We start from the raw sequence: 26,453 nt of genomic DNA, 5'->3' as shown, positions 1-26,453 counted from the left end.
AAATAAAAGAAATACAGCTAATGTAATATTTTGAAAGTTGTGTTTAAAATTTTGTGATTTTTTTTAAACTTCAAATCAACAATTGATGTGAGTAGAAATTTCAAAATAACACTCAATTCTAATAATTATGTCTAATGTGTTTTATTTAAAAACACAGAATAAGGGTGCTTGGGTGGTTCAGTTGGTTAAGTGTCTGACCCTCGATTTCTGCTCAGGTCATGATCTCAGGGGTGGGGAGATCAAGCCCCACACTGGGCTCCACACTGAGTGGGGAGTCTGCCTGGGATTCTCCCTCCTTGTCCCTCTGTCCTTCCCCCCTTGCACACACACTCTCTCTCTCTCTCAAAAATAAAGAAACAAAGAAAGAAAGAAAACAAACATAAATAAAATAAATAATAAATAAAAACCACAAAATAAAACAAAACACATATTTTAACTAACTACTATAATTGATATTGATTTTATTTGTCCTTTAAATTAAGTAGACAATTTTTTATCATGGATGCCATGGATTATGAATTTAGTCCAAGTGTTTTTATTTTTATTTTTTTGATTTTTAGTTCCTTCAAAGGTAATGTGGGGGTATCTGGGTGGTTCAGTCGGTTAAGCGTCTGCCTTCAGCTCAGGTCATGATGCTGGGGCACCGTGTCGGGCTCCCGAAAGAGTAGGGAGTATGCTTCGTTCTCCCCAAAGACTGGGGAGTCTGCTCCTCCCTCTCTCTCTGCCTCTCCCCCCGCTGATTCTCGTTCTGTCTCTCTCGTGCTTGCTCTCCCTCTCTCTCCCAAATATATAAATAAAATCTTAAAAAAAAAAAGAAAGAAAGAAAAGAAAAGGTAATCTGAATAAAAATAAATCAGCAGCTAATTTTTTGTCATGTTTACGGGGAAAATGCTACATTTCTAAAAGATGTCTCAAAAAGTACAAATCATAGAGAAGGATATCAGACTCATGAGAGACCTCATCTTACCAAGCTTCTTGGGAGTTCTGGTAAATGTTCCCTTTATGGTTCGACAATGAGAATTATCTCCTCCACAGACGCCGCACTTATCCTCAACCTTAGTAGAACCGATTTCTTTATCACAGCCCACTTTCTGGAAAGAGATGTTAAACATGACTAATTTTAATGTGTCGAGTGAAGGTCAGCATCCTAGACAAGGACAAACCATTTGTTTTATCGTGAGCCTACAGTGATGCAGTCTGACCAAACCTTGACCCTAGCTCTGATTTTTAATGCCTCAATCTTTCTGAAGAACTACTATGAAGTCAAATGACTTGTACTCTAGGTTAAAATCTACTCTCGGATAAATCCCCCCAGTTTAATGAAATATTTACCCCATCACACAGTTGTGACCCATCAAACATTTATTTTATTTATTTATTTTTTTAAGATTTTATTTATTTAATTGACAGACAGAGATCACAAGTAGGCAGAGAGGCAGGCAGAGAGAGAGAGGAGAAAGCAGGCTCCCCGCGGAGCAGAGAGCCCCAATGCAGGGCTCGATCCCAGGACCCCGGGATCATGACCTGAGCTGAAGGCAGAGGCTTTAACCCACTGAGCCACCCAGGCGCCCCCCCATCAAACATTTATGAAGCACAGATATTGTTGATGCTGAGAAGACAAAAAGTAACACGGTATTTTTCCCTCGTTGCTCTCTTATTTGGAAAGATGAGTAATAAAAAGATGGGCATTAGCATAAGCTTTACAAGTTGTCTAGGGATGCAAAACGAAACTTTACAAAAAATGAAATAAGATGAAATCAGAGAGGGAGACAAACCATTAGAGAGTCTTAATCATAGGAAACAAACTGCGGGTCGCTGGAGTGGAGGGGGTTGGAGGACAGGGTAACTGGGTGATGGGCATTGAGGAGGGCACATGAGGGCACTAGGTATTGTATAAGACTGATGGATCACTAAACTATCCCTGAAACTAAAAACCAACCAACCAACCAACCAACAAAAAGATTTTACAAAGTGCTAGTGATTTTCACAGGGCCCTGTCGAAAGGCATTTCAAGAATGCAGAGGGATAAAAACAGAGCCATGGAAATTGTATGCTCATGGAAAGTGGGTTCAGAGAGCAATACCGATGCCATGTTTAAGCCAATGGAAAGTTAGTGCTGTATGAGAAGGGAAGAAGTGTGAAAGATTTGCAAAGCACGGGCCACGAAAGGCCCTGAATATCAGGCAGAGTTTATGTTTTCAAATGCACTTAACAGGGAACCACTGAAGGTTTTCTGAACTGGGAACAGGCCCCTTCACGGAGGTCAGTGCAGGGTCGGGGAACGTGATAAGCCACCGCACTCAGAAGTTTGGAATGAAAATGGGGACAGACAACGACGACCACATGTTGGATGTACCAGATACAGAGATGGACAAAAGTCAGATTCTACTTTCTGGGGAAATTCATTTCCAAATGTGAGGTCTCTGCATACTTGAGATTCATTCCTACAACACTTCAGTTGTGCTGAAATGAAGAAGAAACAGACAAAACTAACGTGTTCAGTTCATAAGGTTGATTTCGTATCAGTTCAACTTGGGAACATGAACAAGAAAGTCAACCGCGGTTTGTTTAAAAAGGAGTCTCAATGGGGCAAAACCCGGTTTTTGCATCTTTGCCTCTTTTGTTCTGAGGTGGAATTCAGTGTTTAAACTTAGAATCAATTGGAAAGTAAGAGAGAGAAAGAGAGGGCGAGAGAGAGATAATGTCTATTATTTTTTTAAATAAAAGATACAATGCATAGAGCATTGCGTTTTTGAAAAAAGCTCTGTAGTGGAAAAGTAGAAGACCACTAGTAAAATACTCAAAGCAAAAAAGGAACTGTCCATCCCGAGCCATTGTACCCCCAACCAGAAAAATCGGAGTAACTTAGAAAGGCATTTGGCTAGAAGAGGAGGAAAAGCAATATATTGAAATCTCGATTCTGCCCATGGCCAAACATTGTTATGAAAAGTGAAATTTCTCCCACATTTAGTTTAGGCCTCCTCAACTCGTCCTAGATTCTCATTTTAATGTGATTTTACAGATAAGACAGGGTTACGATCTTTCGAAAACAGGCAGATGAGCGACAGTCAAAGCAGAACTGCACGAGAGCACTGGAAGCTTCCGGGAAGGCTGCGGACTCACCACACACTCTCCCCGCACACAAATGCTGTACGGATCTTTGTAAGAACAGTGTGTCCCGTCATGCACCAGCTGTTTCATGTACACCACATCTCCCGTCTCTCTGGATTGGCAGTAAAGGTGGCATCTTTTCTTGGCTGCAAAAGACGGAGCATTCAATCGACTATGTACAGAAAGTGGCATATTTGCACACTACAGTGATTTTATTTTTAAAATATGGAGTTTCTGCATGGTTTCCCGAAAACAAAACACTGTATGAATAAATGAAAGAAAGAATAGCAGAAAAGGATACATATTTGGCACACGGCTGATCTAAACTGTGAAACTTTTGAGAGTGAAAAATGGCTGAATTTAAGAACTGCATAGGAATGACCGGGACTGTCCCAGGCACACCAGGTTTGACGTCAACCCTGGATCTGACCACAGTTCTTCAATAAATTTTAATTAGAACCAATTTCATTTTAGTGACACTTAGAGAATTAAAAGGATTTCTCCTTTGTTGGAACCAATGATCGAGTATGGTTTATGCCTCATGTAAGATCTCATTAGTTAAATGTAATATAATTTACGTGACTTGCTTCCCCGAAACCGATAAAAAATAATGCATTTCTTCTCGATCCATGGCAACTTGGAATTCTTATGTGGATGCATCTTTTCTTTAAAATAGCTTTCAAACGGAACTCAGCAGTGTATTGTGTCATATGGTAATCACGTAACCATCTTGTTTCAGCCACGCAATTATGAAGTATGGCGAGATGTCCCCATCTGAACACACTTAACCAAAAATTCAGAGCGATAAAGTGAAACGCTAAAAGGGAATCCCCAAGTGTCTTTTTAATAACTAGGATACGGCACAAAAGTAAAAGGTTATGACGTGCCTTTAGTTCTCAAGCCACGATCTTCTCGTTTCTGACTCAATTGTAAAAGAACAGTGTTTTTTCTCTAGTTATTCAAAAAGGAAAGATCACAATATTCTAGAGGGTTTCCTAGTAGAAAGATGCCAGGCAAACAAGGAAACGCAACATGTCTCCTATGGGCTGCTTTCCACGGGGCTTTTCCATAGTGACGGTGGGAATGCTGTTGGCCCGGAACTAGCCCCCAGTCCTCACCTGTCTAGAGGAAGGGCTACAGGAGCCTTGCTCTTGGAAACCCAGCAGGACTTAGCCCTATAAATACCATGTTTTCGCATTTACCGAGTAAGGACCCAGACTCCAAGGGATCGGTGCCGACAAGGCTTACACTCGGAGACCCCATCCAGACAGCGGGAAAGACAGCGAGCGTCTACTCACAGTCGGGATGCTCGTACGGCAACCAGTGGTGTTTGGTATTCTGGTGCTCGAAGTGGGAGTTTCTCTGCTGGCACTGCTGTGCTCTGAAGTCCTCAAAGTGCTGGGGGCATTCTTCTGTGTTACAGAGCTGGTACTCAAAATTAACACCAGGACAATCCTGACCACCATTGATGGGCCTAAAAGAAAAGCCAACGTTGAACAAGGCCCCTTGGCTCTGGGCCAGCCGCTGAAGCTTGCAGACACAGCACTCAAAGGCAGAAAGCCAGGGCGGCTGAGCTGCAGGCACGAAGGGAATGAACTCATACTTCCTCATTTCCATCCCTTTCCGAAAGCACCATCCTCTCCCTGTGTGTGTGTCTGGGGTAGGGTGGGGAGATGGGGACCAAAAACTCAACTTAAATCAGCATTTCCAACAGTATATTTTGAATGCACAAACTATATAATGAAATTTTTAAAAACTTATATATATGGGGGATGCCTGGGTGGCTCAGTGGGTTAAGCCTCTGCCTTTGGCTCAGGTCATGATCTCAAGGTCCTGGGATCGAGCCCCACGTCAGGCTCTCTGCCCAGGAGCCTGCTTCTCCATCTCTCTCTCTCTGCCTGCCTCTATGCCTACTTGTGATCTCTCTCTCTGTCAAATAAATAAATAAAATATTAAAAAAACAAACAAAAAAAAACTTATATATATGGACCGAGGAAAATTGTATCTCCTCCCATGCACAAAACATGTACATGTAACCCAAAGAAATTTGATCACAGCTCTATGTCTTAGCTTTCTCCTACACAGAAAGTGAAAAATAATCCCATCTTCCTTAGAGAACAACAGAGAGGATTGCCCAAGTGAACACATTGAACACCATCACGACAGAGCCTGGCTCATAGCGAACCTCAGCCACTCCTACTATAATTTTCATTGTTTTTGTTACTTCCACTAATATTACCGGCATCTCTTGCCGTGAAAACAGCTATGGGACATTTGATGTTCTTTATGAGAAGCTTTCTGGGAGCCATCCTGCCGCCAGAGACAGAAGAAAGCGCTTTTCTTACTTGGTAAACCCTAGACCAGAAGGAAGGCCCTGAGCTTTTGCTGAGCACACGAGAGGGACTCGTATTTAGTCTGAGCGGGCAACTGCGGAGCTGTGCCCCCAGTTCCTTGGTCTTCTTTCGCCGTCCTGCTATGGTCCTGCTCTGCCGTGTTGCTCTCCTAACCCTGGAGGGTGTGAGCCCCTGGCTGGAGCTGCTCCCAGGCTGACCAGCTGACGGACACACCAGGCTTCTGCAGTGGCCCCCCAGCCTCGGGGCCTAGGCCTTACCAGCACAGGGACGGGCCTTCCCCGCCCAGCTCCTGAGTGCTTCTACATGGCAACAGCTTCCCAGATCTCGAATTTTCACTGGAGCCGCGTCTTTGCCAGTGACGACGCTTCACAAGATTGATGAATGGAGATCTACCCAAAATACACACTTAAACCCCTGATTTTCGTGTTTGGTATCTAACAGGTACTTCGTGAAGCAGAATATTAATAACATACTATTGAAGCATTTTCTCGTCTCTCCAAAAATAACCGAATTACAGGAGCTTACTCACGTGGGATTATTACACTGACGTGTTCTGAAACGGACCCCGGTTCCGCACGTCCGGGAACAAGAGCCGAATTTGGTCCAGGATCCCCAGTTGCCGTCTTGTTTTTGTTGATTAGCATTTTTCCACATGCAGTGGCCCTTATAGCACCACTTAGGGAGACGACAAAAGGCAAGTATGAGAATCAGGCATAAGCTAACGCTCAAATTATTATACAACTATACCTGTTAAAGGCCTTTAGTTCTTCTCTCCCCGCAGGTAAAAATGCATTTAAAATTAGCCTAGCACAATTAAACAATAAGGTACCCTAAATAGGACAATTTTGACTTGCACTTTTTTTCTCTCTTTTTTTTTAAATTAGTAATAGTTTTTTATTGTACATTTCTCAATGTTTCTTAAAAAGTACAATTATTAGCATTCAAATAATTAAAAATTTTTTTACTCTAAAAGGTGTTTTTTTTCTATTCAACAAGACTGGGAAACAATTCCCTAGACCAATTTCTAGTCCAGCTTTTTCTTAATGCAGATAAGGTGAGTATGACTGAATGGGTTGGTTTAAGTTCTACGTCTCGTTAGTGAATACATATTGCACTTTTAAGTATAAAATGAAAAACATTTTTTCCACTCGAGCAGACAAATTTTTAAGTGATACATTCACAGTGACTAATCAAAAAAACCAGTAAGAATGATCTGCGGACCTAACCTGCATGGTAGGCGTGACTCTACCCTTTATCCCTCATTAGCTAGATCATCGGTCTTTTTAAGTGTAACATGCTCCTTGGAATTATTTAACTTATCAAAAACATGTGCAGTGTTCAGAACACTTAGATATGTTTCAAAAGTGTCATTCCTAGTGATGCTGAGAGACAGATAGGGCACTTGTTATCTTTACATTTTAGATGAGGACTATCGGGGCCCAGAAATGATCGTGAAGAGGATGAGACCAACAGACCAGCAAGTAAGTGGGAACTCTGGAGCGTGGCTGCTACAGGGGCACCTGGCTTACAGTACCCAGCATACAGCAGGTGCTCAACAAGCAGCAGTGCCGCTCAATATTTCGACTTGCTTTTTTTTTTTTGTCCTATCAACAATAAAAATGTTTCTTAAAAGTCAAATTTGGTAAATTCAAATACAACAAAAATATATTTAGAGAAGTTGGATGTTCAGAGATGATTTGCAGGATACAGATTTCATAAAGCAAAAATGAATCAATTCATTGTTGTTCTTGTTTTTTCTTTCAGTCAGAAGTTTGTAACACTGAATTTTTCCAAAGCAACACACTTTATGTAATCTGTTTAGCATAATACCTAACAAAGTTTAAACACCAATAATGGCAGATTTATTTATCATTATTATTATTATTAGTGTAATCGGAGCAAATACAGTTCACACACATTTCAAATAGAGCTTTAAATGGCTTTAAAAGAACTTAAAGCTATGCAAATCTTCCTTGCCAGCTTTTGGTCCTTTCTACAATATCTTATTTCCAAACTAGTCAAGGCTCTTCAACTTGAGTTCTTAACATGCCTTTGTTTGGGGTTTGGTGATCTTTCCCCTTATGAGTAGTGTAGCTTGGCCTCTGGCCCGTTTCTGAGCATTCAATCTTGACTACACAATTCAAGATTTAAAACCTCTGGGCATCTTTCCCCAAGGAGTAAGGCCAAATCTTCTGTATAAATTCACATGATACTTTATTTCTGGACAACTTTCACAAGGAGTGGGACGCCAGCAAGTAAATCAAATCCCATCAGCAGGGACCCAGATACTCCGCTGAGCTGTTGCGTCCTGTTCTATCAGGAGTAGCTGAACCATGGTCTCAAAGACGTCCTAATCCCCCAAATCTGTAAATGCCCTTATCTGGAAAATGCTCTTTGCAGATGTGATTTCGTTAAGGACGTTGAGCTGGAGAGGTTATCCGGGATTGCGCAGGCGGGCCCTAACTGCCAGAACAGCACATGGGTTCTTATAAGAGATGGGCAGAGGGAAATTTGCACACAGAAGAGAAGGAGACCATGTGGCCAAGGAAGCAGAGACCGGAATGATGCAGTCACGAGTCAAGGGATGCGGGCAGCCCCCAGACGCTGGAAGACGCAGGAACAGATCCTCCCCTCGAGCCTCTAGAGAGAGTATGGCCCAGTCCCCCCCATTGAATTTGGCTCAGTGAAACTGATTTTGGACTTCTGGCTCCTAGAAGTATGAGAAAATATCCTTTCTGTTGTTTTCCGCAACCAAGATGGTGGTGATTTGCCACAGAAGCCCTAGGAAACAATGCTAGTGCATTACTGTAATGAAATCCCAGACAGCACATTTGGTACAAAAATGATTACAGCAAGGGTCATCATTTTCCAGGTTTCTAAAGATGGTTATGAGGAAACCTATCTTAAATCTTCATTGTATAAATAGATAGACTCACTTTTCCAGCAGCACATTCCGTCCCATCAAGTGGGGGTCCCTTTTTTGTCTTACAGAAGTAGGGATTATCGGGATGGCTACACCACAGTTGTTTACATGGATCAAATGTTCGGAACTGGAAGAGAGAGAATCAGGATCTCAATGGAAGAGAGGTGGCATGTCATACCAACATATGTCCCACAGCACCTTGTGGACACTTTCATTGTGTCATGTACGTTGGGTATTTTAATTTTAAATTAATAGTAACAGTTGTGGCATGATAAGAAAAAAAAATCCTGCCAAAGAATTAATTCCAAATGTATTCCAAGGAAAGGATATTGTATTCTTCTTTTCTAAAATATCAATGATAAATAATAATTTGCGATTCTCCGGCTGACTTCAACATTTCTGCATACCATTTCTGTTTCATGGTTTTCAAACAGACAATATGGGCATTTTAAAGAATCTGTAAACATTGTGACCATTTTAAATGTGAAAACTTATTAAGATGGTTTTGAAGCTCTCAAGTTATTAAAACAGCTTCTCTTTATGAACCAGTCAGAGTGTAAATAATACTGAGCTGACTAGAAGCAGAAAATATTTATAAGGCTTGCTATGTGAGATAAGGTGTTCTAGGTATAACAAAATCTCACAATGCGTGCATGTAATTTATAACATACTTTCCATATATTTAATACTCAAAACAATCCATGACTGAGAATATGAGTTATAAGTAAGGCATTAGTTATGGTTATACGTGAGATAATACCAGCCAGACTAGAATTGTAGCACTCTTATACGTGAGAATGCTTTTTGTTTTCCTACAACACTACATTATAATACCCAAATGGATGCGTAAGCACACATATTTGTATATGGTCTTTACTTGTCTGATGTCTTTGTAACTAGAAATATCTTACCATTCTCTAGATTCGAAAAAAAATCAAACACCAGTTTATTCACATATTGATTTTTCACTGTACTTATTACCCACATATAGCCTCATGGACAGAACTTTTATTTACTATTATTTTTTTAATTGTACTCATTTTGGACCTGGGGTTTTTTGTTTTTTTCTTTTGTTGTTGTTGTTCTAATTCCTATTACTTAATCTAGAAAATACTCTTCCTTGACATTGGGGCAAAGCTTTAGAACTCTCGGGTCTTAAAGCATTAATGCAGGCAGTAAGGGGCTGAGAGCCTGTACCCTACACGCTGACCAAAGAGCTGGAGACCGCCCCCCACGCAAGATTCCAAACAGCAGATCAACTTCTTCTCAGTACCTTGAGATAGTTACTTTCCTTGCTCTAACACATAAGGCTTGCTCCAACATATAAAAAGCCCCTCCTTTCTTCCTTTTCTTTTTCTGAACTACTAAAGCTCGATGTAGAGGTTTGGTGAGACACAACTCTAATGTGCACAGCCACGTGGGGGATGGGCTTTCCTGGGCCCCACTTACCGCGTGCCTGCTTTGGGCTAAGCACTGTAATTACAGTATCAGGTTGAACCCTGATACCAAATCTACGAGATAAGTACTATCATTATCCACATTTTATACCCAAGGAAATGAAGAGAGACTGAGTAAAGTGCTCAAAGTCATATACTTAGTAAGTATGAGAACCACATTCTGACCGTCAACCAAGCCTGAGTAGAAAACCCATATCCCTGACCTTCACGCTATACCATAGGACTCTCACGTGAGAATATACCAGGATGACCCTTCCCTGTGGTGACAGATATATGAAATCCAGCCAACAAACTAGTGAAAAACAATCAACCGAAGGCTGAAGGTCACAAAAACTAAAGGAGCGACAGAGCATAAAGCCTTCGAGCCTGACCATCTCGGTTGCAATGTCGAGCTCCCCTGTTTATCAGGTGCGTGATTTGAGCAAGTTGCTTAATCTCTGTAAGTCTGGGTTTTTTCATCTGTAAAATTAAAATATGCCAATTCCCATCTAGTCGGCCACAAGGATTAAACAGGATAATACAGTTGCAGCTCTTAGCTTCAGCGCCCAGTGACACGTCAGACACAAGACCATTGACAGATACTCTTCCGTTTGAACAGTGAGCCTACGAAGCTCACCGAACAGGAGCAAAGCAAATAGATCTCAAGATGCAAAATCTCAATGGACTGTGAGTGACATACCGCAGTGCACATTTTATAACCAACCCCAAAGTCAAAACGGCATTGCTCATCCATAGAGTAATTGATTCCAGGAAGTTCTGGGAGTTTGGGCCAATCGTGTTCGAAAGGGTCATCAAGGAGACAGTCATAGGAACTGTAAAAAAGAAAATATTTCATGTCATTAAATGTTCTTTTTTTTTTTTTTATCACATCCTAATGAAAAACTTCTTAGTTTACAGAATCTGGAGTTTCATCCAATCATACAGCAAGATCACAGAGTCATACCTTTTACGGTTTCTGGTTTCACTTCCATTCAGAAAAAGACCCATCATCCTTATTCATCCCAAAAAAGAAGCCAAACATGACTCAGGAATACAGTAGAATTGCGACAGCCTTATTCATGGCCTCCACAGGACTCCCAGGTGGTAGGACGCCACAGATCACAGCCCCCATCCTGCAGGGCATAGTGGCGCTTTCTGCGGGTGTCACATGACCGTCCTCTCTCTCCTAGCCCCCAACTCAAGTTTGACCACCCAAGATTCCATAAGGAACTTACGAAAAGGAGACCAGAGTTAAAAATCCTCTTAAATTCTAGGCTTATGGCTTAAAATACTCTGATTACATTATGGGATTGTTGTGCCAAAAATCTCTGAGTCATAAGAAAACGTTTATCATGAGTGACAATTCTCATTCACTGAGAGTTTGGTTAAGGTCAAGGTCCTAAAAGTCAGTTTCATGTCTGTGTTAGGCTGCGACATAAACACGCTGGGGACACGCAGAAGGGGACCTACTGGATGTATCTCTTCAGCTCTTGGCCGCTGCACCGGGACCAGTGGTAACGATGAAACGCTGCCTGCACCAAGGGAGCCATGACACTCCCCATAGCGGTCTCATCGCCGCACCTGTTGCCTTGTCCGTCGTGCTCCATTCCCAGCCTGCAACGCAAGCGAGACCTCACGGGTGAGAAACAGGCGCCGGGGATTTTGCTTGATTTCACTCTTGGAAATCAGTTCAGGGGACTGTGCATTTTGTAAATTAATGTGGCTTTTGCGGAGGAGTCCCAGAGACCGTGAAACAGAGAACGAACTGACAGAAATGTCTTTCTTGTCCCGTTGCTATGAAAAGCGTGGGGTGGGGGGTGGTCTCCGCCAGCCAGAGTCACTTATTTGGTTTCAGCGCATGACCTCTTCCCTGTTTTCAGCTCCTCACACTTGGCAAGGAACGAGAGTTGCATGCTGGCATGTACTCTGCCCAAAGTGTGAACAATACTGAGAGAAGCGGGAAAGAAAAGACCTTTTTTTTCACTTTATAGCTGTGAACAGTGACTTACACATGGCCAGTCTCATGGGCTACTACAAAAGCAGATGAAAAACCATCCTCATGATTCAGGGTACAACTTCTCACTGGATGACACATGCCTGTGACTGGAGCATATCCTGTAGAGAATAACAATTACTTTTATTTTCATTTTATGAGAAAGCCCATTAAGCGCTACTACTGGACCTTTGCCTGGGGTGGGGGAGCTTTTCAGGAAACAGAGGCAGTATTATTTCGCTGCGAGCATTGTGCCACATTCTCTTGGGAAAGCCACACACAGGTAATGGTCTCTAAAAAGATTCACTGGGTCTGTGTTTTCTCCTTCCCTAAGGGAAGGAACTGCCTGGGGTTACCATTCTGTTCTGCCCACCAACAAAGCCCTGTCTTTCTGTTTTTAGTGAATGGTCCTTCCTACCGTGGTACTGATAAAGGGAGCCAGAAATTCCATCAACGTTGAAAAGAAACTCATCAGTCTACTTTTTTCCAAAGTCTACCTCAGAATTTATTAGATAAATGTAAGCTGATTTTGGAAGAAAGCTCTTTGGCGGCAGTCATTTCTCATGGCATCTCCGTTCCCTTTCCAAGCAGTTAGTGGAAATCACATCGCATTTTACAGGATCCCCTCCACACCCCAAATGCATAGTCATTATTTTAAAGGCAAGTATAATTTATTATACCATTTAAGTGGCATTTAACATTGTGAATTCCACAGAAGTCACTGGAAGCAATAGAAAGAAAGTGTGTGCCTGGCTGATGCATGGTGGAAAATGATGGTAGGGAGCTAAACATTTGAACAGACTCCTTGATTTAGGATTATTTTTGGAAAGTCATGCCCTTAAGTTTTCTGCACGTTAACAGAAATACCTTGCATTCCAGCAGGTCCAAAGTCTTGCCTGGTTAAGAAAATTGCATGATCATGGTGTTCAGAGTGGTTCGGATCAGACTTTTGTTGTTGGCAAGCCCAGCGACACACGTTCTCCAAGCTTCTGGATGGGTTTCCCCTTTCGATGAGGCTGATGGACTAAGAGGAAACAGTGTGTTGAAGAAGTGCAATATTTCAGTGAGGTTCGATAATATCACTTAGGGCTTAATGCATATATCGATTCTTGTTTGAGAATTCTCAACGCCCAGGAAGGATATCTGAATGATGATCAGTGGTATCTGTGTGAAAGGTGACTGCACTTTGATGGGAACACATAACGCTGACATTTACTATCATTGGGCAACTCAATGTTAATCATTGGGGTGAGAATTCTCATAGTCCATTTCCTAATTCAGCTCAGATTTCTTAGTTTTATAGACATTAAGAATGGAAAAAAAAAAAAAAAGAGGGAAAGATTCTGCTGTGACACTTTTATCCAGAGCTGTTAAGGATCTCAGTTCTAATTTTTATTTTTATTTGCCCAGAATTGATCAACAAAGGTGAAGAATAGAAATTCTCCAATGAGCTGGCAAAGCAGGTCAAATCTTCATTTCAGGAAATGGCCCAATGACCTAAACCTTACGCTGAAAAAAGCAACTACCGTTTTCTTAACTTCAGAGCCATGAAGAGAGATGTACTCTTATCTGGCATTTACAAGAGACAGACTGACATTGCCTGGAATGTTGCTACTACCACATTATGATCAGGAGTTAAAAGTTTAGAGGGAAAGGGGCCCATCCTTCAAAAACTCAGTGTCCACACTTTCCGGAGTAGTTCTGATTAAATAAGAAATTGAATTTGGAGCCCCACATTAGTACCTAGTTGGCTCACAGGCTGAGAGCTTTGTTACATTTCAGCAAATCTCATTATCGGTGTTTACATTCTGAATAAAATTAGCTTGGTTTATTATATGCTGATCACATACTTCTCCAAACAAATCATATAACAACCCACTGAAGGCTGTTGACATCTCCAGCTGGAGTCGGCTTGCGTTTAGTGTTAGTGACACAAAGTAGGTCAGGCTTGGGGAATAACGGAAAGATCAATGACACACTCTCATCAGAAAATGATAAGTGGGTGTTACATACATAATGAAATGCAAACGCATGGATTTTCTTTTCCTGTTTGCTAAAGGCATAATTTCCTTAGTATTTCATAATCAGGAGGATTAATTATGGGAAGGGGATATGTAATTTTAAATATCAAGAAAATCGCCAAGTTAGGCACTTTCTCAAAGGAGGAAACCAAGGTCACCCACTTAATTATTTCCAAGGACAAGGACATATCTACTGCCATTTTAAAACCTGCAGAAGTTAGTTACATTACTTGAAATTCCTACCGTGTGCATTTTGACCTAACCTTTTGTTTTCAAAAGGAATAGAGCTCTTTTAAGTATCCTTCGCTTAAGTGGAATGATATACATGTAAAATATTGTTTTTCACAAACCATGAGAGGGCAAGGATCTTTGCTACTTTTCTTCACCGATATATTCCAAGCACCTAGAAAGCATCTGACTCATAGTAGGCACTCAGCAGAGATGTTTTGAAGGAATGAATGGTTCACGAATTTGAAGATAATGGTAGACTGAGGAAATTCTCTTCCCTCACAATTATATCCATTTGTTTTCATTCATACGGTCATGCCTAGAGTCAGGTTAACTACCTGTGACTCCATTAGACAGAGAAGAAAACGGTATCAGCACAAAAATCATTATGCACTCAGACTGGGAGATGTATGCTTGCTGTGGTAGTTTCTCCTCCTCACTTCTAACCAGCTAGGTCTGTGTGAGACACCAGTGGGACGTGTTAGCTACAGCTATGGAAATGTAGTCTTCTGGGGGCACCTGGGTGGCTCAGTGGGTTAAAGCCTCTGCCTTCGGCTCAGGTCATGATCCCAGGGTCCTGGGATCGAGCCCCGCATCGGGCTCTCTGCTCAGCGGGGAGCCTGCTTCCTCCTCTCTCTCTGCCTGCCTCTCTGCCTACTTGTGATCTCTGTCTGTCAAATAAATAAATAAAATCTAAAAAAAAAAAAAGAAATGTAGTCTTCCATTTGCTAGCCCAGTCCTTCAGGCTCATAGTTCACATATTTAAAGGTATTTTACCTTTGCGTACCCCAGCATTATCATGCGCACCAGGACCACATTTATATGCACTCCGAGGGACTCATCGTGGTAAATTTCATTCACCTGGAAACAAAGCAAATCGTTGCTGAAAGAAGGGTGACACAATGATTTCGTGAGATGTACATTTTAGGGCTCAGCCATGTGATGACAAGTCCCAGAGTCTAGTCACTTTTTTTTTTTAATTTGGTTTAAGCTGAACTCTCTCACCTGAAACAATTCTCAGGTATGTGAATTACTGATTCTGTAAACCTCACTGGACCTTGAACAATGGAGACGATACCTTGAAAGGGCTTCATTAACCTATTGTTGTGTTAGAAAGAGTCCAGGGGCGCCTGGGTGGCTCAGTGGATTAAGCCGCTGCCTTCGGCTCAGGTCATGATCTCAGGGTCCTGGGATCGAGCCCCGCATCGGGCTCTCTGCTCCGCGGGGAGCCTGCTTCCTCCTCTCTCTCTGCCTGCCTCTCTGCCTACTTGTGATCTCTCTGTGTCAAATAAATAAATAAAAATCTTTAAAAAAAAAAAATAAGAAAGAGTCCAGTGTGCTATAACCCACACAGAGTATTCATCAAAAGCAACCACGAGTGGGTGACTCGGACAAGAGTCTACTAGCTGAGCACAGCCACGGTCACATAGAGGAAAACAGACGGCAGGCATTTGTCTGGATGCTCATGTCATCACAAGCCCCCCTACGTCCGGTTGGGAGAGCCCATGGGAATGGACTTGGGGTGCAGCAGCTGTTGTGGCTTATCGGCAGGCCAGTGAGTGGGTAGTCCCCCTCCCCCCCACCCCACCCGCCCCAGGGCTCTAGCAGTGGGGCAGCTCAGTCGAGGATTAGTTAGAAGTCCTACAGTGTAGAATCCTTCCATACCTGAATTACTAAGGGGACCTATGAGTGCACATTAAATGAATATGACCCTTGGGTACAGGTCAGAAAAGCTAAATTCAGTTATTCCTTATTTAATTTTTTGAAGTCGGGCTGAAATTTCAAAATGTCATTTGGTATACTTTAAAATCATAGATATTGGAATTGAAGCAACCTCAGAGGTCATAGTCCCCATAGATTTATACCGATGAGTGCACGGTCAGTGGTGGGCAGATAGGAATCTGAAGTGGCCTGTCGTCATATCTTCTGATTAAGCTGGTGCAAAATCAGTGCGTGTGAAGGTGCTTATTAAGGTGGAAATGCTGGCAGGAATGGGAAAGATGCCATTATCTGACTAGATCACAAAAATCTTGGCTATTCTCAGAGACAGGGACTGAACATTTGTCACAATAACTAAAACACAGATGGAAAACTGACTGCAATTCGACTCGAGATCCAGAAGACTGTAGGCACAGCAAATAGAAACCCTACAGAGAAAAGAAAACCATACTCTCATAAAGAGAGACTTTAAAAAGAAACCTAACTTAAGAATGATAGAATGTCCTAAAAAGCTCCCACAAAATTCATGAATCATAAAATTGTGAAGAACCACACTGACCGAGAAATGGGAGCAAGAAATCCCACTGAACTATTTCAAGAATCTTATGGGACTGCAGAGAACACCTTAAAAAATCACGGCCTGAAATCTAGACTAAAGGCATACTTACTGAATTTGTATGGAATAAAAGAGAGGACTGCAAAGACGGAGGTTAAATAAAAAAGAGGGGCAGACATGAGTAGATACTAAAGAAGACAAAGTATGGTTTGACAAGGGAAAATGTAGAATCCTCTTAAGTGGAAAAATGCATTTACACACACACATAGAGTTTACAAACGCGCATACACACAGAGGATGGCAAGACCCAATTTAATACCTGTTCGAGAGAAGCCAAGTTAGAAAAACAAAACAAAACAAAACACCTCTGTAATATGCAGACAGGCAGCCCAGGAGGAAGACATCCCTTTGGGAGGCCAGGGTATCCCTGAAGTATTGAATACATTTTATCTACAATGTCTTATAGAAGAGAAGTTGACAAATATGTATATATCCAGAGAAGAGCAAAAAGCAATGGCCTAGAGCCCGACACCAATTTTCTCAGGTGACCTCTTGGTTCAAACCCTCATTGTTGTATGGTCTCTGTCGTTCTTCGCCTCGGTCAGAGGGACATAGGAATAATACCAGACTGGACTGGTGCGAGAATTAAAAGATTTAACTCAAGCAAACAGCTTGCCCAAAAAATTTATGAGAAGGGGAGTGGGACATTACGGAATAGTAGAATAGAACAAACAGAAAAGAAAAACCGAGAAAGAAGACTTACTAGCTGCCATATGGAAAAGGGGTTCAATTTATTCCATATATCTATAGGAAATAAACAAAAACCATGGGTTCCAACTGAGAAGGGTAAATTCTAGGTCAATATAAGAAAAGACTGAAAGGGGCGCCTGGGTGGCTCAGTGGATTAAGCTGCTGCCTTCGGCTCAGGTCATGATCTCAGGGTCCTGGATCGAGCCCCGCATCAGGCTCTCTGCTCCGCGGGGAGCCTGCTTCCTCCTCTCTCTCTGCCTGCCTCTCTGCCTACTTGTGACCTCTCTCTCTGTCAAATAAATAAATAAAATCTTAAAAAAAAAAAAAAAAAAAAAGAAAAGACTGAAAGCTGGACAAAAAAGCTGTGATTTCTTATGACCTTTTCGGTCACGGTCACATTCTCTTATCTTACTCCACACCTGCCTACTTGAAGACTGAATCTCCCTCCTCTTCTGGATTAATTATCTGATAAGAAACTCCTAACCTTATAATTCCAATGCAAGCAAAAAGTCTGAAGCCAGGCACGTTACTAACACATTCATCCAGAGACTCAGGGACATTCCAAGAGACTTCTTGTAAGTCAGCTGTTCTGAATTAGCAACATGGCTGCGCTCCCGTACTCAGTTTTATGTAAGCGAAATGTAAATGCATTCGATGCTAAAAATAGGAAAAAGGCTGAAAGTAATGCTAGTAAATACACAAAATAGGGGAATGATATCATTTTAAACTAAAGTAGCTAGGTAAAAGAAAATTTCTAGAGCAGAGATGACAGAAGGAGGGAAGACAGATCAGCAGTGACCACAATACTTGAAAAGGCAGGAGACACTCCTATCAGAAAATCTTAGACTGGCACATGGAGGAAAGGTGGCAACATTGACCAACAGCTTATGATAGTTGAGTTGGTATAATCTATAATCACCCTAAGTCAGGAAATTCATCTGTACCGGGAAATTTTAAAATCACTACAATATCAAGGAAGTCGAATGGGCAAAATTTATGTTCCCCATGGTAATAGTACATTATAAAATGATGGACTAGAAGGCTACTTTTTTAAAAGTCAAAGTTACCATTCACCAGATGAAAAGTACTGTTTAACCAAATTCACTATGATGCCAGGCTAATCAGATACCAGGATATGCCAGCAGAAACCCAATTAAAAAAAAAAAAAAATCAAGCAGGGACTCTCCTAGATCAGCACACACTTGTGAAACTGTCATAGGACATGCATAAATTATTATGGGTAGAAATCACTAAAAAGAAGGCAATAGTATATACACAGAGCAGAAAGTATTCCTTCAGTATGGCAAACCAACACACACTCGGTGTCAATGCAAAGTGATGGATATCACTTGCTATTTTGCTTTTCAAAGTTTAAAAAATATATTATTCACTTTAACATGTATTTAGTAATTTGGTTGCTTTTTATCTTGCTAGCCTTATTAATAATAGGATGCAATGTTTTTCTACTCAGAGGCCTACAGGATATGATGAGTTGAAGAAATAATCAGCACCATAGGATAAGATTTTCAGAGATGTGATTCTGACCCAGCCATACCAGAAAAACTGAGTGACCTTGGGCTGATCACTTACCCTCCCTGGACCCTCTGTTTTCTCACAGGCCAATTATGGTTGGACTTGCTTTGCCTGCTTCAAAGGGTTATTGTCCAGATCTAGCAAAATGCCCCACAACTGCCCTCAGAAAAACACAAAGAACTTAAGCAACCTTCCATCTATCCCTGAAAAAGATTTGAAAGCCTTCCGGATATATTTTCATAATCTACGTGAATAGAACAAGAAATACAACTGCCTCCTTCTTAGTTTTCACCTAAAAGGGACTTGAAGACTCTCACACTTGAAATCTCAATCGAATGAAACATGTGATTTAAATGATATCTATTAAAAAACTACGGGGAAAATCATTTTGACGCTTAAATTTTTTCAAAAACACTGCCTCAATGTGCAAAAATGTTTCTCCAGCAGATGGCAGTATGCACATTTTTGAGGGGGGTAAAGGCGGCTTAACACACCTGCAGGTTATTTACTCACCAGTTGTTATGTCTGCCTTTCCCTGTATTTACACAAACATAAAATAACTTCCTCAAAATTAAATAAGAGTTTTAAAATATTCGAGTCTAAGGAAAACACTGAATCATTTGACTCTTGAAAGCTAAGAAAAATATTGAAGAATCTTTATTTAGATTGTTTTTCAATGTCATCTACTAAAACATATGGGAGGCACAGTGAAACTCCCAGAATCTGACTACAAATTAGTCACAAACTTTAACAATCAATAAATTATATACAGAATGAACTAAAAACGTATCTTACTTAATGAACCACTTGAATCTGTCAAGATGAACTAAAATATTTGTTAAGAAAGCATTTTTACAACTCTTTGTGACAAGGAAAGTGGTTTTTTCCCTAAGTAAAAATGACAACAACCACCAAAACCAACAGCTAACATTATACAGAGCTTTCCAGATTCCAGACACTGCACTAAATACTTTATATTCATTCAAGTACTCCTTGCGACAACTTTAGAGATACCATCTCTGTTTTACATCTAAGATGTTGAGGCCCAGAGAAGTCAAGTAACTTGCCCAAGGTCACACAGTTAACAAACACAGCAAAGGATGAAAACCTAAGTAGTGCGGCTCCAGAGCCAGTCGTGTTCACCATCTTGCTATATTCCCCCAGACCCACAGACCACAGCACTGTCACTCTGCACAAAACAGCTGGTTTTTGAATAATTGACAGTGGTTTGCTATCCCTGAATTTAAGAAATTGGTGTGTGAGTATATTGAGAAAGAGGACTTAGCAACCTCACTTCCTTTCATAATCTTCCTCCTGTAAATTTTAAGGAAATGAGGAACTGGATTCTAAATTTACTCTAAATAAGGATTTCTTGACGATCAGTATGATGGTATTCTAAAAAATACTGGGAAAGAGACTCTAGCACAGATCACTGGAAAAACTGAATAAGAAATGAAAAGATAGGGTTGAAATTTACAACCAGTGTTTTGGGTATGTAAGGATAAATATTCCAAGAAGTCACATATTTGACACAACATAATGCAAATCTATGTAAAACCAAATATCCTTTTACCGCGTGAGCCAATCTATTAGAATGTATGTAGACCATCTGTGAGGTGTTCAGGGTTGAGCCCTGAGCTTTTATTAAACTACCTGAAAGAAGGGGTAAACAGAACATGAATTCAATTTTCAGATGACCTTAAATTAGAAGGGGTTGCCAATAATGTGAGAGGGGGAAAAGGTAAAATCAAGTCAAGTATTCCTTTCCTTGAAAGGAAAATTCCTTCCAGGTTTGTTCCCGGACAGGACAATTTCTCCCAGGACATTTCCCTGGCAGGACAGTCTGACCTGCTTTGTCTGACTAGCTGATGAACAGCTTTGTCTGGCTTCAACAAAGCAACACTCGTTTTTCTTTTCGATGGGTGGATTAGGTCTTGAGAGACAGTACGGCTGAGGGGTAAGAGCATGGGCTCTGCAGCCAGACTACCTGGGTTTGATCTTGGCTATGTGACCTTGTGCGTGTTATTTGCCTCTGTGCTTCAGTCTTCTCATCTGTGAAATGGGCTAATTAAAGTACTGTCCTTATAGGATTGTTGAGAGGAATAAATGAGCTCGTATATGTGACTATATGCTTATATGCTTAATAGTGCTGACCCTTGCAAGTGTAAAATTGTTAGCCATCATGAATACCATTATTCATATAGATGAAAATTAATGATACCCAAGTATGATTTTTAAAGAGAGAGAGAGACTTGGTTTATGGAAGGCAAATAAGTCTAGGTAATTTGGGCTGGACATAAAAGCATTCTGAAATGAACCAGAAGAAACAGTGCTCTCTCCACAACTCATCTCTTACAGAGCTAAAAAGTTCCAAACATACCCCTACTTGGATTCTCAGCCAATATTCTATATTCCTTTTACTCACAGGAGGTAGCTGACTCTCTTCTCTTTTCTCACCTCCAATCACAGACTAATAATAACTACCTTTATTAATAGTTTAATCAAGTATTTACTGAACAGTTACTATGTGCCTAACTGTCCTTGGGGCAGGAAAATGAACCATGACTGAGTTTGAGTCTCACTATGTTCTAAAAGGTAAATCTGTTATATGCACAGACAAAAATCAACGAATAAAAAAAGAAAAAGACATGCAGACAAGGTCATACCAGATAGGAATACGTGCTCTGAAGAAAATAAAGCTGAGTGATGAGACAGGGGACCAAAGGGAGAGGAAGAAGCTACTTAAGACTTCGTAGTCAGAGCAGAGAGACCCATGGTCAGGGGGTATGTCCTCAGGAGGGTATGTCTGGAGAGCAAGTGCCAGAAGCCCAACCCCCATTATGGCAACAGTTCAACACCCTGAAAAAGAGACATCTTTATCACTACTTGAGAAAGAGACTGAGACCCACAGAAGTTATAGGAATTTTTCCCTCCCCCAAATTAGCACAACTAAAATTCAGATAAGTCTACGTGAGGCTGATTCCTGATCTTTTTTCACAGCTACCTTGCTTGCCTTTTTTTCTGTTCCAGGTAAGTGCTAAGTCTCCAGCTGCTTCTGCTCCAAAGGAACTGCTCCAAAAAATTAACTCTTCATTGTCTGTATTCAATCTCTCCTTTTTGTGGAGTTCCTTTTCCTCTTTAATTAACATTCTCAGTTCTCCCTCACCGTGAAAAAATCCCCCATGTATGGTGCTCAGCAGTGCGTAATACTATTCAGCACCCTGTTCTCCAACGACACTATTGTGCTTCTTTAGTGATATTTGCTCCCTTTTCTCTGCCTAGCTCACATGTCCACGTGCCTCAGAGTTTGGTTTTCAACCCTTGTCTCTTCTCTGTGCTCTCCCTGCAATGTTTCATTCGCTGCTGTTTCTTCAATCAATACCTGTAAGCTGATGAGTGTCGAATGCTGATGCCCGTGACCCTGATTCATCTCTCTGATGGTCCAGAGCTATCTGTTCAACTCCAACAGCAACAGAGCTACCTATTGGGAATATACCTATATATCTCAAAGTATACACGTCTTCTCCCCAAAGTCTGTTCTCTCAATATTCTAGCTGAAGACGAAACCATCCTCGATTTCCTCCTCTTCTGCCAATACGGCAGCCAAGCTGCTACCCAGTCCTGTGGACATCTCTCAAGTCTATGTCTTCGGGTCCACTGCCAGCAGCTCCTCTCCATCCTAACTGAGCTGAACTGTCACAATAACCTGTTAAAACTCTTGCAAATGTTTGCCTTTGGGTAATTTGGGCCATTTCCGTAGTTCTCCGGAAGGGTCAGATGGTTGTTTTCAATAAGCACGAGTCTGTCCTTTTATGTTAATTATGACTTCACCTCCTTTGAGCATCAAAGGGCGGACCAAGAAGAGGCAATTCAGCTAAAAGGACTTAAAAACTCTTCCGGCCTTTAGTGAAAGCATACCAAAAGCCCAGGTAGACCTCATTCCCTCTCATCAAGAATGAGAATGATGATGCTCTCAACAAGCTAAAAAGATTTCCCATGTTTTAGGACCCTGGGAAAAACAAAGACTGCTATAAATCCAAGAGGGATAAGGTTAGTCTGATATTTGTTGCATAAAAAAGGAAAAATGAATGAATGTCAAGAAGAAAATTTGGGGCTTCAGAAACAAAGGGGAAAAGGGCGCCTGGGTGGCTCAGGCCATTAAGGGCTCCCTGCTCAGCGGGGAGTCTGCTTCGCCCTCTGCCCCTTCCCTCTGCTTGTGCTCATGCGCTCTCTCTCTCTCAAAAATAAATAAAAATCGTTTTTTTTTTCTTTTAAGAAATAAAAAGGTAGGGGAACAAGGACACTGAGCTGCTTCAGTAAAAATCAAAGACACTTCTGAGGCAGCAACCACTGTGTGGTGGTGTCCTGCTGTTATGTTAATTTAACCTGAGATGTTCGGGTTCTTCTAGAACTATGGGTCCAGGATATTCCAGGGAAGGTATGCATGTTCAAACAAGGTATGCATGGCCAAACGGACTTATGTTTACTCTAGTCTGTCTCCGTGACCTGTTATGGTCAATCCACAGTGGGGAAATTAAGACAATTTGTTGAGGCTGCATGATGCAGAATGAACCACAAGGGGTTTGGAGCCAGATAGACTGAGTTATTCCTTAGTTCTGGATACTATGTGTCTGCTCACAGAACAGCATCTAACAGCGTCTCTTCCTCCAGATATCTGTAATTCACTGAGATTCTCTTCATAAAGCACAGACTGATAAAGTCACACTTCTTTTTCTTCTTCTTTTCTTTTTCTTTCAAGATTTTATTTATTTGAGAGAGAGAGCTCAGCAGAGAGAGAGGGAGTAGCACGCTCCCCGCTGAGTAGGGAGCCCCACGTGGGCTTTTATGAAGATAATATTACCCTGATCCCCAAACCAGGCAAAGACCCCAACAAAAAGGAGAATTTCAGACCAATATCACTGATGAATATGGATGCAAAGATTCTCAACAAGATCCTAGCAAACAGGATCCAGCAGCACATTAAAAAGGTTATCCACCATGACCAGGTGGGATTCATCCCTGGGTTGCAAGGATGGTTCAACATTCGCAAATCAATCAATGTGATAGAACAAATCAATAAGAGAAGAGAGAAGAACCACATGGTCCTCTCAATTGATGCAGAAAAAGCATTTGACAAAATCCAGCATCCGTTCCTGATTAAAACGCTTCAAAGTATAGGGAAAGAGGGAACATTCCTGAACTTCATAAAACCTATCTATGAAAGACCCACAGCAAATATCATCCGCAATGGGAAAAAGCTCACAGCCTTCCCAGTTGAGATCAGGAACAGGACAAGGATGCCCACTCTCACCACTCTTGTTCAACATAGTATTAGAAGTCGTAGCAACGGCAATCAGACAACAAAGAGAAATAAAAGGTATCCAAATTGGCAATGAAGAAGTCAAACTCTCTCTCTTTGTAGATGCCATAATTCTTTATATGGAAAACCCAAAAGACTCCACCCCCAAACTACTAGAACTCATATAGCAATTCAGTAATGTGGCAGGATACAGCCAATGTACAGAAATCAGTGGCTTTCTTACACACTAACAATGAAAATACAGAAAGGGAAATTAGAGAATCGATTCCATTTACTATAGCACCAAGAACCATAAGATACCTGGGAATAAACCTCACCAAAGAGGTAAAGGACCTGTACTCAAGGAACTACAGAACACTCATGAAAGAAATTGAAGAAGACACAAAAAGATGGAAGACCGTTCCATGCTCTTGGATCAGAAGAATAAACATTGTTAAAATGTCCATACTGCCTAGAGCAATCTATACTTTTAATGCCATTCCAATCAAAATTCCACTGGTATTTTTCAAAGAGCTGGAGCAAATAATCCTAAAATTTGTATGGAATCAGAAGAGACCCCGAATCGTTAAGGAAATATTAAAAACAAAAACAAAACTGGCGGCATCACATTACCCGATTTCAGGCTTTACTACAAAGCTGTGATCACCAAGACAGTGTGGTACTGGCATAAAAACAGACACATAGACCAGTGGAACAGAGTAGAGAGCCCAGATATGGACCCTCAACTCTATGGTCAAATAATCTTCGACAAAACAGGAAAAAATATTCAGTGGAAAAAAGACAGTCTCTTCAATAAATGGTGCTGGGAAAACTGGACAGCGATATGTAGAAGAATGAAACTCGACCATTCTCTTACACCATACACAAAGATAAACTCGAAATGGATAAAAGACCTCAACGTGAGACAGGAATCCATCAGAATCCTAGAGGAGAACATAGGCAGTAACCCCTTCGATATCAGCCACAGCAACTTCTTTCAAGACATGTCTCCAAAGGCAAAGGAAACAAAAGCGAAATGAACTTTTGGGACTTCATCAAGATCAAAAGCTTCTGCACAGCAAAGGAAACAGTCAACAAAACAAAGAGGCAACCCACGGAATGGGAGAAGATATTTGCAAATGACAGTACAGACAAAAGGTTGATATCCAGGATCTATAAAGAACTCCTCAGGGGTACCTGGGTGGCTCAGTGGGTTAAAGCCTCTGCCTTCAGCTCAGGTCATGATCCCAGGGTCCTGGGATTGAGCCCTGCATCAGGGTCTCTGCTCAGCAGGGAGCCTGCTTCCTCCTCTCTCTCTCTGCCTGCCTCTCTGCCTGCTTGTGATCTGTCTGTCAAATAAATAAATAAAATCTTAAAAAAAAAAAAAAAAGAAAAGAAAAGAAAGGCCAAAATTAACAAGACAGGAAACAACATATGTTGGAGAAGATGTGGAGAGAGGGGAACCCTCTTACACTGTTGGTGGGAATGCAAGTTGGTTCAGCCACTCTGGAGAACAGTGTGGAGATTCCTCAAGAAATTAAAAATAGAGCATCCCAGGGCACCTGGGTGGCTCAGTTGGTTAAAGCCCCTGCCTTCGGCTCAGGTCATGATCCCAGGGTCCTGGGCTCAAGCTCCACATCGGGCTCTCTGCTCCGCGGGGAGCCTGCTTCCTCCTCTCTCTCTGCCTACCTCTCTTCCTAGTTGTGATTTCTCTCTGTCAAATAAATAAAATATTTAAAAAAAAAATAGAGCATCCCGGGCGCCTGGGTGGCTCAGTGGGTTAAAGCCTCTGCCTTCGGCTCAGGTCATGATCCCAGGGTCCTGGGATCGAGCCCCACATCGGGCTCTCTGCTCAGCAGGAAGCCTGCTTCCTCCCCTCTCTCTGCCTGCCTCTCTGCCTACTTATGATCTCTGTCTGTCAAATAAATAAAATCTTTAAAAAAAAATTCTAAAAATAGAGCTTCCCTATGACCCTGCAATTGCACTATTGGGTATTTACCCCAAAGATACAGATGGGGTAAAAAGAAGGGTCATCTGTACCCCATGTTTATAGCAGCAATGGCCACGGTTGCCAAACTGTGGAAAGAACCAAGATGCCCTTCAATGGACGAATGGATAAGGAAGATGTGGTACATATACACAATGGAGTATTATGCCTCCATCAGAAAGGATGAATACCCAACTTTTGTAGCAACATGGACAGGACTGGAGATTATGCTAAGCAAAATAAGTCAAGCAGAGAGAGTCAATTATCATATGGTTTCACTTATTTGTGGAGCATAACAAAGAACATGGAGGACATGGGGAGATGGAGAGGAGAAGGAAGTTGAGGGAAACTGGAAGGGGAGATGAACCATGAGAGACTATGGACTCTGAAAAACAACCTGAGGGTTTTGAAGGGGCGGGGGTGGAAGGTTGGGGGAACCAGGTGGTGGGTAATAGGGAGGGCACGTATTGCATGGAGCACTGGGTGTGGTGCAAAAACAATGAATACTGTTACGCCGAAAAGAAATTAAAAAAATAAAAGATT

The 26,453-nt window shown here is 41.5% G+C and overlaps 1 protein-coding gene across 1 annotated transcript in view; it reads right to left on the bottom strand.

Annotated features, from left to right (window-relative positions):
- The window catches only part of ADAMTS3 (ADAM metallopeptidase with thrombospondin type 1 motif 3), a 225,541-nt gene that overhangs the window by 29,349 nt on the left and 169,739 nt on the right, over positions 1–26,453 (bottom strand). The window contains exons 4-13 of the mRNA XM_045992326.1: positions 14,844–14,927; positions 12,685–12,841; positions 11,834–11,939; positions 11,295–11,438; positions 10,525–10,657; positions 8,402–8,515; positions 5,995–6,140; positions 4,410–4,585; positions 3,124–3,257; positions 968–1,091 (exon numbers count right to left, since the gene is read on the bottom strand). Coding sequence (XP_045848282.1) covers positions 968–1,091; positions 3,124–3,257; positions 4,410–4,585; positions 5,995–6,140; positions 8,402–8,515; positions 10,525–10,657; positions 11,295–11,438; positions 11,834–11,939; positions 12,685–12,841; positions 14,844–14,927 — 1,318 coding nt within the window. The remainder of the gene's footprint in view (positions 1–967; positions 1,092–3,123; positions 3,258–4,409; positions 4,586–5,994; positions 6,141–8,401; positions 8,516–10,524; positions 10,658–11,294; positions 11,439–11,833; positions 11,940–12,684; positions 12,842–14,843; positions 14,928–26,453) is intronic.

The sequence above is a fragment of the Meles meles genome, chromosome 2 (genome assembly GCF_922984935.1).
Source record: "Meles meles chromosome 2, mMelMel3.1 paternal haplotype, whole genome shotgun sequence".
Classification (NCBI taxonomy): domain Eukaryota; kingdom Metazoa; phylum Chordata; class Mammalia; order Carnivora; family Mustelidae; genus Meles; species Meles meles.
The sequence above is the reverse complement of the archived record's forward strand: the minus strand, read 5'-3'. Positions and strand labels throughout refer to the sequence as shown.